Below are 14337 nucleotides of genomic sequence, written 5' to 3'. Positions count from 1 at the left end.
TGTTAGTAATGGAGACTAATATCCCATTGCTAGCAATATACCCAACCAGGTTGACCTCCACGAGTATGCTGAAAACTATCATGGCTAATTCCTGATGAATACATCATGATGGGATAACTGGCCTGTTTTCATTCTCATCTACTATCTTTCACTGGTGCCCCATTAGCGTATATGGCTAGCGCAGATGGAGATTTTTATTAATGGATGAAAATGGAATAGTCGTCCCGCCTGCGTTATCCGGATATGCTGGCGGGGCACCAGTGAGGGATGATAGGTGAGGATAAAGCAGCTCAGTTGGCCCATCGTGATGAATGTATAAAAAATTAACTACGATGGTTTTCAGGTGGAACCGCGTGAAGGTCGACCTGTTAGAGTATATTGCTAGTAATGGGACTTTTGGAACTCACTACTAAGAATCCCTGACCCCGCACGCGCAGGTGGGGTTATCATTTTCACCATAAAAATAACCAGTTTCAGCTTTTTCTATGTAAGTACCTAAGTATATTATTTTTCATGCATTATAACTAACTTCTGTATATAACTTAATAGGCTAAGCAAGTCTTAAAACTCAATATCCACTGTCAATAAAGTAATATACGGAATGCCTATTAATTAAGACTCATTGATTCAGTATTAAGCATTTAATTAAGGTAAGCGGAACAGAATGTATTTATTACAGATATGGCTGTAAATACATGCGTATGTATGCATTACTTGTAGTTTGATAAGACGTCTCGGACGCCTTGGTAGTGACCGTAGTGGTGTTTTGTTAGTTTTCATTATATTTGTATTACTTTCGGTGGCAAAAATTCTATAGCCAAACCTAAGTTTTTAATTAGGTATGACAAATTAATGTTGTTTAAATCACCATGTAATTACATTTTTCTTATATTTATTTCTCTGAGTGTCTATCTGCCTTGTGTTAGATAGGTAAACTTAAATTTATAGACCCTCGTATTTTAAAATTATTTTATACTACAAAAAGTATAATCCAATTAACCAAGCATAATTCTACGTATTTATAATGTTTATTAAATTTAATTTAATAGTGAAAATTGTGTTATTATGTATAAAAATTGAGAAGATGAACACCACGGCTTATGATATATCATATTTTAAACCATTTGGACAATGGCCAGGTCTTTATCGACCGCTACAGTCTGTGCGAAAACAACAATCAATACCATATAGATGTTATGTTCCTATGCATTGGACCGATTGTATCATCACTCCCAAAGATATCGTGATTGATACTTCATATCTGAACACAAAAATTGGGTTGCAGCAACCAAGGAATAAACAATTGAATGGCTTGATATATCAAAATGATCGTAATTTTAACATGGTCGGCAATCTCCAACCACTCCTTCCAGTATACGACAAATCTAGTTTACCTGCGAGACCAATGGAATCGGTACATTCACTTATACCAATTAATGGAAGAAAATCATTTGACGCCAATAAAAATAATTTGTTATTATCGCTAAAACCGTCCAATACATCTGTTGAATTGTATACAAATAGTGACATAATAAAACCAAGTAACATGCCAATCGTTTTGGGACCTATAGCAAAACCGTTAGTACAGCTTCCAACTGGAGTAATTTCGAATGACACGAATAAACAAACAGCAAATAAACAAGGAAATAAATTATTACTGTTAGATAAATTCAAGGAGGCTCTGGAAAAGTTAGAACTTAAATTTTATATGGTGAGTATTAGATGCAGTCTATGTAGGTATAGTATCACTGATTAATATTTATCACTTCAAATAGGTAAGTGGCAAAAACCCCCAAAATTAAATGTTACGTCAAAGTATGGATTACAATCATGAGCATGAAATATCTTAATCTTCATAGCTCGCTAAATAATTTAAAGCTTTTTATATAAAAATATGCCCATATGGGCAACCGCTTAGCACCATATTTCGGTTTCGTAGGTTAGCACTGGCAACACATTGACAGATTAAACACCTTCATCTTGAAACTTTGAGATATTTTATATAAACATAGGACTAAATAACTATCACTTCCAAAAAGAACTGTAACAATCGGTCTTAGAAATACGTACTTGTGAATTGAGAACCCACTTTTTTAACCTAATTAGCGAGGATTTTATATTAGAAATTTATTTGATTTTGTATACCCAGAGTCCGTTGCGATAAACGTAACATCCCACCTTTTTATATTCTTATACCTACATAGTTATATGAATGTCAGTTGATGAAGCGAATCAATTTGTATCATATTTGTTATACATTTTATAGATATAGTTAATGTTAGTAATAGTTGGTCAACATAACTACTCATATAGCATACTTAATAATCTTGTGTGTTGTTTTTTACATTTTAAGTATTTTTTTACACATGTACCAAGAACTGTTGCGAGGATTAAGACCGTTCATAACTTTTGCTCACCAAAGTGTGGGTACATCGCAATGACGAGTATCTGTTAATTTTCAAAAACATTTTAATATTTTTCATTGATTTTAATTTATTTTTTAAAAAGTTTCTTGCTAACAAATTAAAATGGTAATCATGTAATAATATTTTTATAAAGCTGCCAAAACATTGCAAAGTTTTTAGTGGCAGATTTATGCAACGTATTTTATCATTAAACTTTTAGTTCGCTAGTAGAATACTTTATATAATCGAAAGTGTTGAAAATTTTCAATTGTTTTTGGAAAATTGACAGATAGTTAAAACATTGCTGTATTCGATAATGAACGCTCTTAATGATTTTTTTTGTTAATATTTTAACAAGGTTCAATTAAACAAGGTTTGAGATTCGAACCCGTATGTATTATTTATTTGGGCCGAGGATATTCCTATTTATCGTAGAAAAAGAGAACAAATACAGATAAAGGGGGAAAATTACTAACTTTTTAGAGTTCGGTTTTCTTGCCAACGGACTGAAAAAATATTTATTGTTCATGTTCTGTCCTATTAGAGGAACTATTTTTTATACAGTTGATTCGCTAAACTAAATATTACGAATATTAAAAAATCTTCTGCTAGATACAAGAAAAATCTTTTTTTAGACAACGTTTACCAAATTATCATCATCTGGTTCAGAAGGACGCCGTGAGAACGGTATTAGCTTCGTGCAATCAGCATTATTTCTGCAGCTTCATTTGATGGCAATTTCAACCGAAGTGGATAATATTACAAAAGCAGAGATCGACGATTGCATAGGACTTCATATTTCAGATGCGGTATGTATTGATATTATAGTTTACCATATAATCTTATTGTATGTATGTAATACTATCATAGATCATTAGAAAGTTCATAACCCACTTACTGGAAAATATTAGCACATAATACTATATACTGTGTTGCCTATGGTACTCTCATGTGCTGCCATTCTTGAGGACTCAAGTGTTATGCCTGTGTACTCTGTAATTTCGCGGCTACACTTCAAAATGACACACAGACATGTAAACAGTCACTTCACAGCAGAAACAAGTGGGACAGAGGTATGCATATAGACAACTTTCCGACTTTCGAAATGTAATTGCTTAACTTACATTTTAATCATCCATTCAGTCTTTAAGCGTGATTTTATTACAAAGATCTGAATTTCATTACACTGGTGGAAAGAGATTGTTAGTATTGGGGATTTAACAGTCCCATTGCAAGCAATATACCCTGTTAGGTTTATCTCCACGCAGTTCCCTTTGGAAACCATCTTGATTAATTCTTTTATTAATGCACTATGGGCTAACTGAACTGTTTCATCCTTATTTATCATCTTACACTCGCTAGTGTCCTGCCAGTGTATATTGATAGCGCAGGCAGGGTTACTGTTCTATCATACATAAAAAATATATATCTTATAATTTTTTTTTAATATATGCTAATACGTGATACGCGACCGTGCAGTTTAAATCCGATAATTAAAGATTCATTATCATCATTTTACCCTTATCCCAATTATTTATTTGAAGTTGGCGAAGTGTTTTTCTCTCCTATTCTTTTCCATTTACAATCATTTCCGCATGCACTCCCATTCTGGCCATATCGTTTTTCACACAGTGCATTCCTGTCTTTTTAGGTTTTCCTCTAGTATAATATACATACATAATTTGAAATTACGTTCCACAAAAAAAAAAAACCGACTTCAGTTGTGGCAAAAGCAACTTGTGGTGATTTAAAAACTGATTTTGATAAAATTTTTATAGGACTATTTTGAAAGTATATATTTTCAGATAAAAAATAATTTTCCAGATCAGTTTATAACTGACGAAATTATGAGTATAGAGACATAAAAATATAACCAAATTGAATTCCTCCGCCATTTTTGAAGGCAATAGAAAATATTCTTAATTATTTTCATTTGGTCATTATGCAAATGTTCGTATCGTGGGGAGAATGAACCTGAAACCTGAAATACTAATGATTATAATTTTTTGTATTATGTGTTATTAGTATGTTAAGCCACTACATCGCCAAGGTCACCATCTATACGATTAATAATATGCAAATAATTTTTACTTATATTTCTTATTAGGATAAAATAGAACTAATAAAGGCTGTATTACCAACATTACCGAATACGAACATGGACCTCGTGTTCCGGTGGCAGTCGCGGCTGGTTTTGGGGGCCGGTCAGAACGTCAGCGAACAATTCATACATGGCGCTGCTGCTGCATTACAACTACATTTAGTTCATTTTCATCCTGAAGAATCAGCTCAGTCACTTTCACAGAAACTTAATCGCATGGTAAGGTACATGCCTACTTATTAAGCGACACATACCAATGTGTCTCTTTTATTGTACCATTAATATTGTACCAACAATATTAATAAATAGTCCAGTTGGTGCAGTTATGCAGTAAACAATATATTTATTGTTTTAAATTTGAAATAAGTAAATGCATCATAATAAGAATTAAGGAGCGACAATACGACAGTTTCGTAATAGAAAGTATATGTGTTACACAGAGGATGTTTCAATCGTGCAATGAATATAAAAATTTGCAGGATAGTAGCGCGACCGGTGTGCCGTACCTATAGCATGGCTTTCACGTTACGTCTTATGTTGGTCCGCCGTTGTTTAGGCATGCGTTTGTATTAACACGCATCATCAATTTATACTATTGTTCAAATAATAAATAGTACCGACAATCATATAGATATTGTTACTAAATACTAGATAATACTTTGTACAAAAGTCGTTTGCTTGGATACCTCTGTCCTATTCTTGTTTCTACAGTGAAGCAGTTGTGTTTGCATGGCTGTGTTTTGGTTTGAAGGATGGGATATGGCAGAGAATTTATAGGGTATAAAGGAATAACACCTGAGTCCTCAGGAATGGTAACGCATGGTATCATGGGCGAAAGAGTATACTTTGTTATGTCCATAGTACTGCTCAAGTCTATATATAGATGACGGTTACCACTTTCCATTAGGTGGGCCGTCAGCTTGTTTGCCAAGGTGCAAAAAAATACATACCATAATAGTCATAGTATGCAATGCAAAAAAATTAAATGCAGAAACGTTTTATTTCCATAATTTTATCGATGGCTTTTTGTACACTGCGTAAAAGAAGTACCAAGGTTTTTACAGTAAATTCTGTCATGTTCATCTAATACTTTTTAATCTATAGGTGACGGTTATGTCTTTTCGTCAGGTATCTAAGTTGTTTAATAATATTTAATGTCAGAGAATCATTTGATACTTTTATTTCCACTAGGATACTAAATCTACACCTATAAAGTTAGCATAATTAAATATGCTATTACTTTTTTTTATGCTATTATTACTAACCAGTAATATTTAAAAAGAGTTGTTGGTATCAGCTTACTTACTATAATAAAATTAATATTAAAAGTTATAATAAATGAAGGCCCAAAATGTCTGCTTAAAGGTGATATAAGCTTGTTTACCACAAATACACCACAGTTACACTTATATTGAACAAATTAATGAGTTTTACAAATAACAATATACATTAAGATGATACGTGACTTTTCGTGCTAACATGCATTTGAGCAGCATATGGTAGTTTAGCCGGTTTGCCGGCCACCATTAATTTTCGGGAAATTCTAATCTGACAAGATTAAGAGAATAATACAGATTTGATAATAAATATCAAATAAATTTAGGTGGAAGAAGATTCAAAAGGCGCGATGCATGATACATTTGAAGAGGAAGAGTTTTCCGAAGGCTTGCGAGCTCTGGCAATGAACACGCTGTACCTCCGCGGCCGTTGGCGCTCCGCCCCCACGGTACTAAATGGTTCATGGCCGTTTCGCGACGCCGATGGCGCCCCCCGTAGGACTGTGCGTATGATACGCATTAATGACATCATGCGTTATGGGGATTTAACAGAATGTAATGCTGAGGTTAGTAAATTCTGCAATTTAACCGTAAGTAAAAAAAACCGTTCTTATATATAGTAGACTATATATATTATTTGACTAGATATACACTTTTAACGTTTTTAAAATTATTTAGGTGTGAAGATTTAGGTTTCAATTAACATAAATTTATCCTTATTAAAATAAATACAAGAAATTATTTATTTGCATCATACACTAGTATGATGTAGGTAAATAAATTCTAGAAAATATGTAATACTCTTGTAAGTAACATTAGACTTAAAAGTTCAAATGGAAATAAATTTATTCCTAACTTCATTATGAATATTTGTATACTATATAGGTACTAATATAATAATGAAGATCAATATCAAAATCCGAGATATTTAATTATTTTAAAACAGAATTTATAATCAAATAATAGAACATCAATAAAATACAATTTTAATGACTTTAGTCATAAGGGATATAAACGCAAATTAAAATAAAGTAAACTAAAAATATAACAATAAACATAAAACTATTAAGCAAATTAGCGAACTGTATCCAGTCAGTAGATGGTTTTGTTTCTTCTTGTGCATTGCCATCCTCTTCCGCGAGTTTGTGCTTAGAAGAGTCATTCGGATCGAATTCTGTGAAGACTACGTATTTTCCTGGTCCGCTAGCTAATAGTCGGTTTAAAGATATCATCCAACCTGGTGCTGGTAAGCTCCGCTTGATCAGAGACATTAACAATAATGTTACCAATATCGCCGTCAATGTTACTATCATTGAGTCACGAACAAAAAGTAATATTATAGGGGTATCTGCACCATGTTTTGGAATATCATATCCGATTTCAGTGAGAAATGTAAAGTGACCAAAAAGACTAAAGCAGAGTAACATAAGTCTAATGTTATCTTTCACACCAAGCAGCACAGAAGATAGTGTTATTAAAACTATCACGATTGATGGTACCACGACAATAGCTGCGGGCCCTGCCGCTTCTCTCTTTAATACAAACGTATACTTTAACATTGGGTAGGTGTCGTTGGGACAACAAGCATATACTCCTGGTAACCGCTCATTCGTAATTTTAAGTAATTTCCAATCGGGTCCATTCTGAAAGTCATTTGTGACAATCGGTTGGTTGCTATAGAAAGTGAAATTTACCTGTTCTCCTTTGTGCATCCAAGATCCGAAGTATAAAGTACAATTTTGTACATCATAAGGCCAGCGCGTCAATGACGTACGACAAATGCCAGAATGCGCGATATGTGGTACACAAGTGACAGTTCCTCTGTAATCTACAGTACAGGTAGTATAAAACAGATCCGATTGGTACATAGTTGCATCAGCATTGAACAACGCCATACGTGGTGTCCAAACTTCATGACTTTCCATCTGTATTTCCTTAATGTCACCGTAATCAGCTGGATCCCAACGTAAGAACTCATCCATCCAAGACATTGCCACCCAACTGTGTACAGTAAATGTCTCCTCCAATGCATCGAAGCTTAAATATTTAATTGAGAACCGAACCTTAACAGTGACTGTCTTCTTGTGGTCAGTAACTGGACGATATTCATAACTATAAGCACATAATAAATCCTTATGTAATTTTGCTTCCTCGTGCCTCGCTTCTTCACGCCCTGGAGGGCAGTCTTCAGCGTTGATGACAGGCCACGAGAAAAAAAATAACCAGATACTGACTGTTACGCCCGGATGCATGGTTGTGACTATGTCTGTATTGAATCTCTTCTAGTTTTAAATCACTAGAAAATTTGATACGGTACACCGCCCCCCAACGATAACAATTGAATGATATATACCATCTGCTGTGTGGTATATTGTATTATTATTTAGATTACGTAGTGACAACGAACTATTTATAAGTTGTCACATTTAAAAAAACCGGTCAGGTGTGAATTAAACTAATATGTCGAGGGTTCTATGTATACATATATAAATATAATACAAAATAATTTTTATTGCATTTCTCATACGAAATAGACACCAAATAATTATTTTTATTGATTATATAATATTATTATATATTTTGTAATTTCTTATTGTGAATTAATAATTGTGGTTAAAACGGAACCGCATAACTAAGTTTATTTTTGAAAGTTTTTTGATAAGTTCTCGAAAACGATGCTACTTAACATAGAAAATCGTTTTATTTTTTCTGTAATATTTACATATATCTTTATGAACTCTAATTATTTCAGATTTTTTGGTTCAGAGACTTCGGAAACAGTGGGGGGAAGGAACATGTTTGATCGTAACTAAAAAATTAAGCGTCATAAAAATAAACAAAAATCAGTTTTAGAATGTATAAATGAAGCCTTTTTATATAATACCCTACTTGTATTAGTAGGTTAATATTAAAATTTAAAGTACGCCTTACAGGCCCCCTAGCAAAGAAAATATTTTTTCAATTATTTCCTTTGTAAAATATGTGAGCCAATTATATGTAAACTAATACAATCTTGAAATCGATAGCATAAGTATTTGCTGAGATTTAACGAAGTGACGGATGGACGGATAGACGAATAGACGAATGGACTGACAAAGTCGCACCATAAGGGTTCCTTTGTACCTTTTTGATACGGAACCCTAATAATTAATATGTTACTTAGGTACAATTAACGTCCTTAGATCTGAATTTCTTGCAGTCTCTCACGAAGAATATTGTATATATTGACGAGTGTGTGTGAGATGTGAGAATAAAAACTATCCTATCTCTCAAGTTAGAACAAACGTTAGTTCAAGGCGGTTTAATAATTGAAATGTACGACACAGAATTTTTGTTTCTCAGGAATAGCGCAGTTTAATATTAAGTAGATATAATTTTATTCTATTCGCCGTATGGCCCTGGCGTAGAAGGCCGCCCCTTCCTTTCCCGTGGGTGTCGTAAGAGTCGACCAAGGGAGGACGAGGGATGGACAGCAGCGTTCTTTTTAAAACATCTCTAAAAGCCTAACTTCTTTTTCTAACCCACCTGCCAAGCGTAACAACTACTGGCAAAACTCTAATTATGGGGAAGCCTTATATATGTATTAAACAGTGGACAGTTAACGGCAGAAATAATAAAAATAAAAGAAATATTCTTAACGAGCATGTATATCTATTATGGGATATCTATGTAACAGAAAGGATAGTAATTGATAATTCCTTTTGATAGGCTATAGAGGTAGCTTATGCGACACCTGGCCTCACTCTTCTCATATTGGTGCCTCGCGGAAGATCTTTAAGAAAGCTGGCCAGCCATGTAGTTGCCAATACCTTACATGATATTACAGAAAAAATGACCACCATGAGGGTGGCTGCTACGCTACCGCTATACACACTGCGCATGACGCTGTTACTGCCAAGTAAACTGCAAACAGTAAGTAACTAGGTTTATCGGATTAAATCGATCATCTAATTATTCCACAGTCTTTGTTTTGTTACGATATAAGATGCTACCATAATTACTAATCGAAATGCTGTTAGGTAATGTTCATTCTAAACTGTTTATAAATAAATTAGTAGTTTCTATAATCTAAATAGATCAAACATTTGGTAAGCCTCATATCACACCGGCGTAAACAAATAAAGTTATGTTCTATTTAGGTAGATAATTTAATATTTCGCTCGTCACATAGCTTTTACACTGAGATAGTAGAAAGACACCATAGATAGGTAGGTAATTTTAAACTTACTCTGCTGTTGTGTTTTTTTTTAAATGGGTGATATTGAAATGGTAACCCCGCCTGCAATATCAATATATCTTGACGGAGCAACAGTGAGTAACAGGGGGAAAAGGGATTGTAAGCAATGGAGTTTGACAGCCCCATTGCTAGTAATATGCCCTATTAGGTCGACTTTCACCTGGTTCCCCCTGGAAACCATCGTGAACAATTCTTGTTAAATTCGTCACAATAGGCGAACTGACCTGCTTCATCCTCACTTTCTTCACTGGTGCTCCGCCAGCATATCCCGATAGCGCAGGCGGGGTTACCATTCCATTATCACCCATTAAAAAAAACTGAGTAACAATAAATGAGTATAAAAGCAAATCATAGCTTATCATGACGAATTTTACTAGAATTAACCACGGTGGTTTCCAGAGGGAACCGCGTCGAGGTCATTCTGATAGGGTATATTTCTAGCAATGATGCTGTATATTCCACTGCTAACAATTCCTTATCCCCGTTTTCGTTTAATTGTGATTTGAGGATATAGTCTTAATTTTGTAAGGAAAATTAAGTAAATTTTATTTACAAGTTAACTTTTGATTTTACTGGAAATTGAATTTTGAGAATTCACTTTTCAACCTGCATGTTTAGTTTTTTTTATCTTGTGGGAGTTTTTAATAAATATTTTCAATGGTGTATTCTGCGGAGTTAACTGTATTCTACGGCTTGTTTCGTATTTTAATATACGAGTATAAATATGTTTAGTCTAAAATGGAACAGACCTATATGTGTACAAAATTTAAATAAATCCGTTCAGTTTAATAAGTAAGCGTAATAGTAATAAACATCCAACATCAAAACCTTCATATCTATAATACTTATAGTTAGTTGTTTCCTACGGTTTTTTAATTAGATCCTCGTGAAATACGATGAGAATATGTGTTTTTCTAGAATATGATACATTCACCTTCCAAAAATCACTACCTATAATATTTTATAACCTTTACAGATGGGAATATCAGGGCTCTTCAACACAAATATAACGGATAATGGACAGTTGAGATTATCTCATGGTGTTCAAAGACTGATGTTTTGGGCAGAGGCAGGTCGCAATGCATTTAAAGATGATGGTAATAATTTATTTAGTATAACTTGTAAAGTAATAGCGCACTATGTCAATGTATCTTGTTAGATCTATTTTCACGCGGTCTCTCCTGGTAACTACTATGGCTTCTGGTGGATTCACAATAAGCTAATCGATTTAAATTCATTCTCACTTATCATCAATAATTGGGTCCCTGTCGGATAGTGCAAGTGGGGAAAAAATAAATACTTATCTAGTTTAATTCTTGTTTCAGCCACTTAACAACTATGCTTACATGACAGTGGGGTGCATTCCTCTAAATAAAACTCTAAAATTATAATTTCAATTTAATATTACACCGAAATCTTTATATTATAATTTTAGAATAGTTCGTAAAATAGTAATTTCGTGAAATAGTCATATTAAAAAAAAGATTAAGAGATTTTAGAGAAATGTCATTTAAGAATCGGCCTGTTTCAGTTTGAAAGGTGAGATACTAATAACAGTTATATTGCTAGGTATGAGGACACAACACCTTAATCCACAAGAATGGAAATGAGTACGTACATGTAAACATCACAGCGTGTCTGTGATATCTATGATTCTGCTCATGTCTATTGATAAAGGTCATCCATATGCATCAGAAAGATTGTCAGTTGACATTTAAAGATGTAAAAAAATGTGCAATTGATTTATTAAATAATTACCTATACGAATACCAGTTTCAACTTTTTTATCTGCTGAGAATCTTTGTTGAATAGATATAGGTGTAATTAACAGTGGATGTCTTTTTAATGTCTAGTGTTTTTTATTATTAATCAGTAATATATTACTGTAGGTACATAGTAATAACTGCCAGACAATCACAATCGCCTAGCCCTCAAGATACCCTGTATTATTAGGAACCAGGCGACGAACTTCTAGGGGTACAACCCAGATCCAATCCAAACAAGTTCGTTGTCTAAATTGGCCCTCCGGAAATGGAACCAGGGATCTCATCATTAAAGATTATTTATATAAAGCAACGTGCCCACACCGGTGAGGTCGTCATACAACAGTAGATATATTATGAAATCATATCGCAGATTAAATTAAAATTAGGCAATAGTAACAATTATATATTATGTTACAATTGCCTCATTTTATATATATTTCTATATACTATATAATCGAATATGTGGATACAGCTGTATTTTTCTTTTAGGAATTGAATGGGAAGAGACACCTGAATATGAAATGGTTGTAGATAGACCGTATATGTTCTTCGTGCGCTGGCACAATATGACACTTCTGAATGGTAATTTTGTGCTATAGCTGCATTAACTGAATTGAATTTAAATATTTCGAGGACATGTTGATTAATTAACCTTAATACTAATAGAAATAAAATTAATGAAAAACATTACAAGACTTTTATTGTACGAGTACGTAGAAAGAAAGTATAGATAGTTATTTCAGAGTTTAAAAATAAAAAAAAATGCTTACTACTGTACCTCTAAGTAAGTAACCAGAGGTGTTAACTTGTCGATTGTTTAAAGTCAAAATTCAAAAACAAACGAGCATGTAGATATAAAAGTAACTTAGAAAATTGACGAAGTTGAAGGTGATGGATAGATTGGCTTTTAGGTGCCTCTCTCCGTCTTCACTTATGAGACTAATATGGCAATATATAAGTACGTTACGAACATAAAAAACAAATAAATTCATTGATAAAAAAGAATAAAATAAATTTAAAAACAAGGCGAATTTCATATTTTCGTTATATTTTAATAAATGTGGAATTCAAATAAAAATGTAAATGTTTTTTTTTATGCAATTTAGAATGGCAAACAAGCTGACAGCCCACCTATTGGAAAGTGGTAACCGTCACCTATAGACATAACATGTTGATGATGACTGAATCTCATAGATTGTGATGAATACGTTTCTTCAATGAATAGAGAGTTCCCTCGAATTCTGATCATAGAGAAATTATGTAGGTACTAAGCGTTAAATAATTTAAGCTACCTTATTTAGCGTATTTAAGATTATTTTTTAGGGGGCTAAGTCCGGTAAAAAGTTGTATGTGTCATGAACAAGACATGTTTTTGAGCATAGCTGAAGACTTTACTCGATTTCTGGGGTGGGCTTGGATTACCTGGTCTCTCCCTTATAAATAAGCCTATAGATCTATGTGATTGTCCGATAATATATGACAAGTGCAAAAACCGTTTGCGCTATTTGTAGGTACTATTACTTACCTATACTGTTATTGGAGCGATGATAATATATACTACGACGTACATAGACAGTGGGTCAGTAAGGCATTTTTACGAAGGACGTTGCGACTTCACCGTTACAATCCCGCATCACCAGCGTCTCATTGTCACGTCGCATCGATCGACAATAGCAAATTGGTCAATATTCTGAACCTTTTAGATAGAAATCATAGTTATAGAAGTTAATATTCCGTAACAGTAGAGACATTTGGTCGAAATAAATCACAGGACTTGTATATTTCTAGTTGTATATAAATCACAAAGAGTTTTCGGATTACGAGTACCTAAACTTCTTAGGGAAACTGGTCAATTTCATGAATACATTAGTCTATGGCTGAACCTGTAGACCTCTGTTACATCAGTTTTGCTGCCAAGCTACAAATTTGCATATCAACTTAATGCAAGGCGCTCGGCAAGTTAGATTCGCCACCCAATTATGTTTCAACTTCTAAAATTGTCAAATCTATTTCATATTTTATTGTGTGTATAATACGCGATATTTTCGGCAATTTTACCGATTTTTATGATTCATATTGTATCCAATGTGGGTCGTGACAATAGTAGTTTTTTTGTGGGGCGAAAGATCTATTTAAATTCAAAAAGTAAACAATTACTAAAATTCAAAAAGTATTAATTTTGGATTTAAATATTCCACCACAGATCTATTTGTAATTTAGACTTTTTTCTGGGGTTGAGATACGGATCATGCGGTAGTAGTGCAGGAGAGCAGTATGCTTTATTATCACAATCGTTTTATGAGAAACACATCTAAGAGATATTCTAGCATACTTCCATTATGTATATGATTATGATTATGTATATGAATCAGTCTTGTTTGAAGTGTATCCTTATAGGGTAGTTAGAGAACGAATTAAATGTCAAAACAAACAATTAGATAAATAACTATTCTTAAATTGATATTTATTTCAATAAAAAACTGAATCTTTTAGGATTACCTATGTTTAATAAAATACCTAGAACAACAAAGTAAATATTTAGTCTACAGTT

At 33.3% G+C, this 14337-nt stretch overlaps 2 protein-coding genes across 5 annotated transcripts; one reads left to right on the top strand and one right to left on the bottom strand.

Moving 5' to 3' along the window:
- The first annotated feature begins 725 nt into the window (after positions 1 to 725).
- LOC113522454 (serpin I2-like) lies at positions 726 to 12473 on the top strand. 4 transcript variants are annotated; one of them, XM_052897857.1, is made up of 8 exons: positions 726 to 839; positions 1286 to 1711; positions 3041 to 3214; positions 4513 to 4725; positions 6110 to 6349; positions 9492 to 9695; positions 10997 to 11117; positions 12276 to 12473. In XM_052897857.1, the coding sequence occupies exons 2-8, from the start codon at positions 1343 to 1345 to the stop codon at positions 12383 to 12385; spliced, it is 1431 nt and encodes a 476-aa protein (XP_052753817.1). In that variant the 5' UTR covers positions 726 to 839; positions 1286 to 1342; the 3' UTR covers positions 12386 to 12473. The 4 variants fall into 4 exon arrangements, 3 of the variants coding, with proteins under 3 accessions (XP_052753817.1, XP_026763935.2, XP_031769835.1); XR_008253161.1 differs by adding an exon at positions 11910 to 12109 and having other exon boundaries at positions 738 to 1711; XM_026908134.3 differs by having other exon boundaries at positions 735 to 1711.
- Positions 6696 to 8091, bottom strand: LOC113522453 (neuronal acetylcholine receptor subunit alpha-5-like). The gene has a single exon (XM_026908133.3). The coding sequence runs from the start codon at positions 8033 to 8035 to the stop codon at positions 6779 to 6781; it is 1257 nt and encodes a 418-aa protein (XP_026763934.1). The 5' UTR covers positions 8036 to 8091; the 3' UTR covers positions 6696 to 6778.
- Positions 12474 to 14337: the final 1864 nt, after the last annotated feature.

This window comes from Galleria mellonella, unplaced genomic scaffold, assembly GCF_026898425.1.
Source record: "Galleria mellonella isolate WM207_F2 unplaced genomic scaffold, CSIRO_AGI_GalMel_v1 utg38, whole genome shotgun sequence".
In the NCBI taxonomy this organism is placed as follows: Eukaryota; Metazoa; Arthropoda; class Insecta; order Lepidoptera; family Pyralidae; genus Galleria; species Galleria mellonella.
This window is presented reverse-complemented; position numbering and strand designations above follow the sequence as displayed.

Bases quoted from the DNA above. Each gene is read 5' to 3' on its own strand.
- LOC113522454 (XM_026908134.3), top strand. From the start codon at position 1,025: ATGTTTATTAAATTTAATTTAATAGTGAAAATTGTGTTATTATGTATA. The intron at 3,215-4,512 runs GTATGTATTGAT...ATTTCTTATTAG, and splicing joins GACTTCATATTTCAGATGCG to GATAAAATAGAACTAATAAA. The intron at 11,118-12,275 runs GTAATAATTTAT...TTTTTCTTTTAG, and splicing joins CAATGCATTTAAAGATGATG to GAATTGAATGGGAAGAGACA.
- LOC113522453 (XM_026908133.3), bottom strand. From the start codon at position 8,035: ATGCATCCGGGCGTAACAGTCAGTATCTGGTTATTTTTTTTCTCGTGG.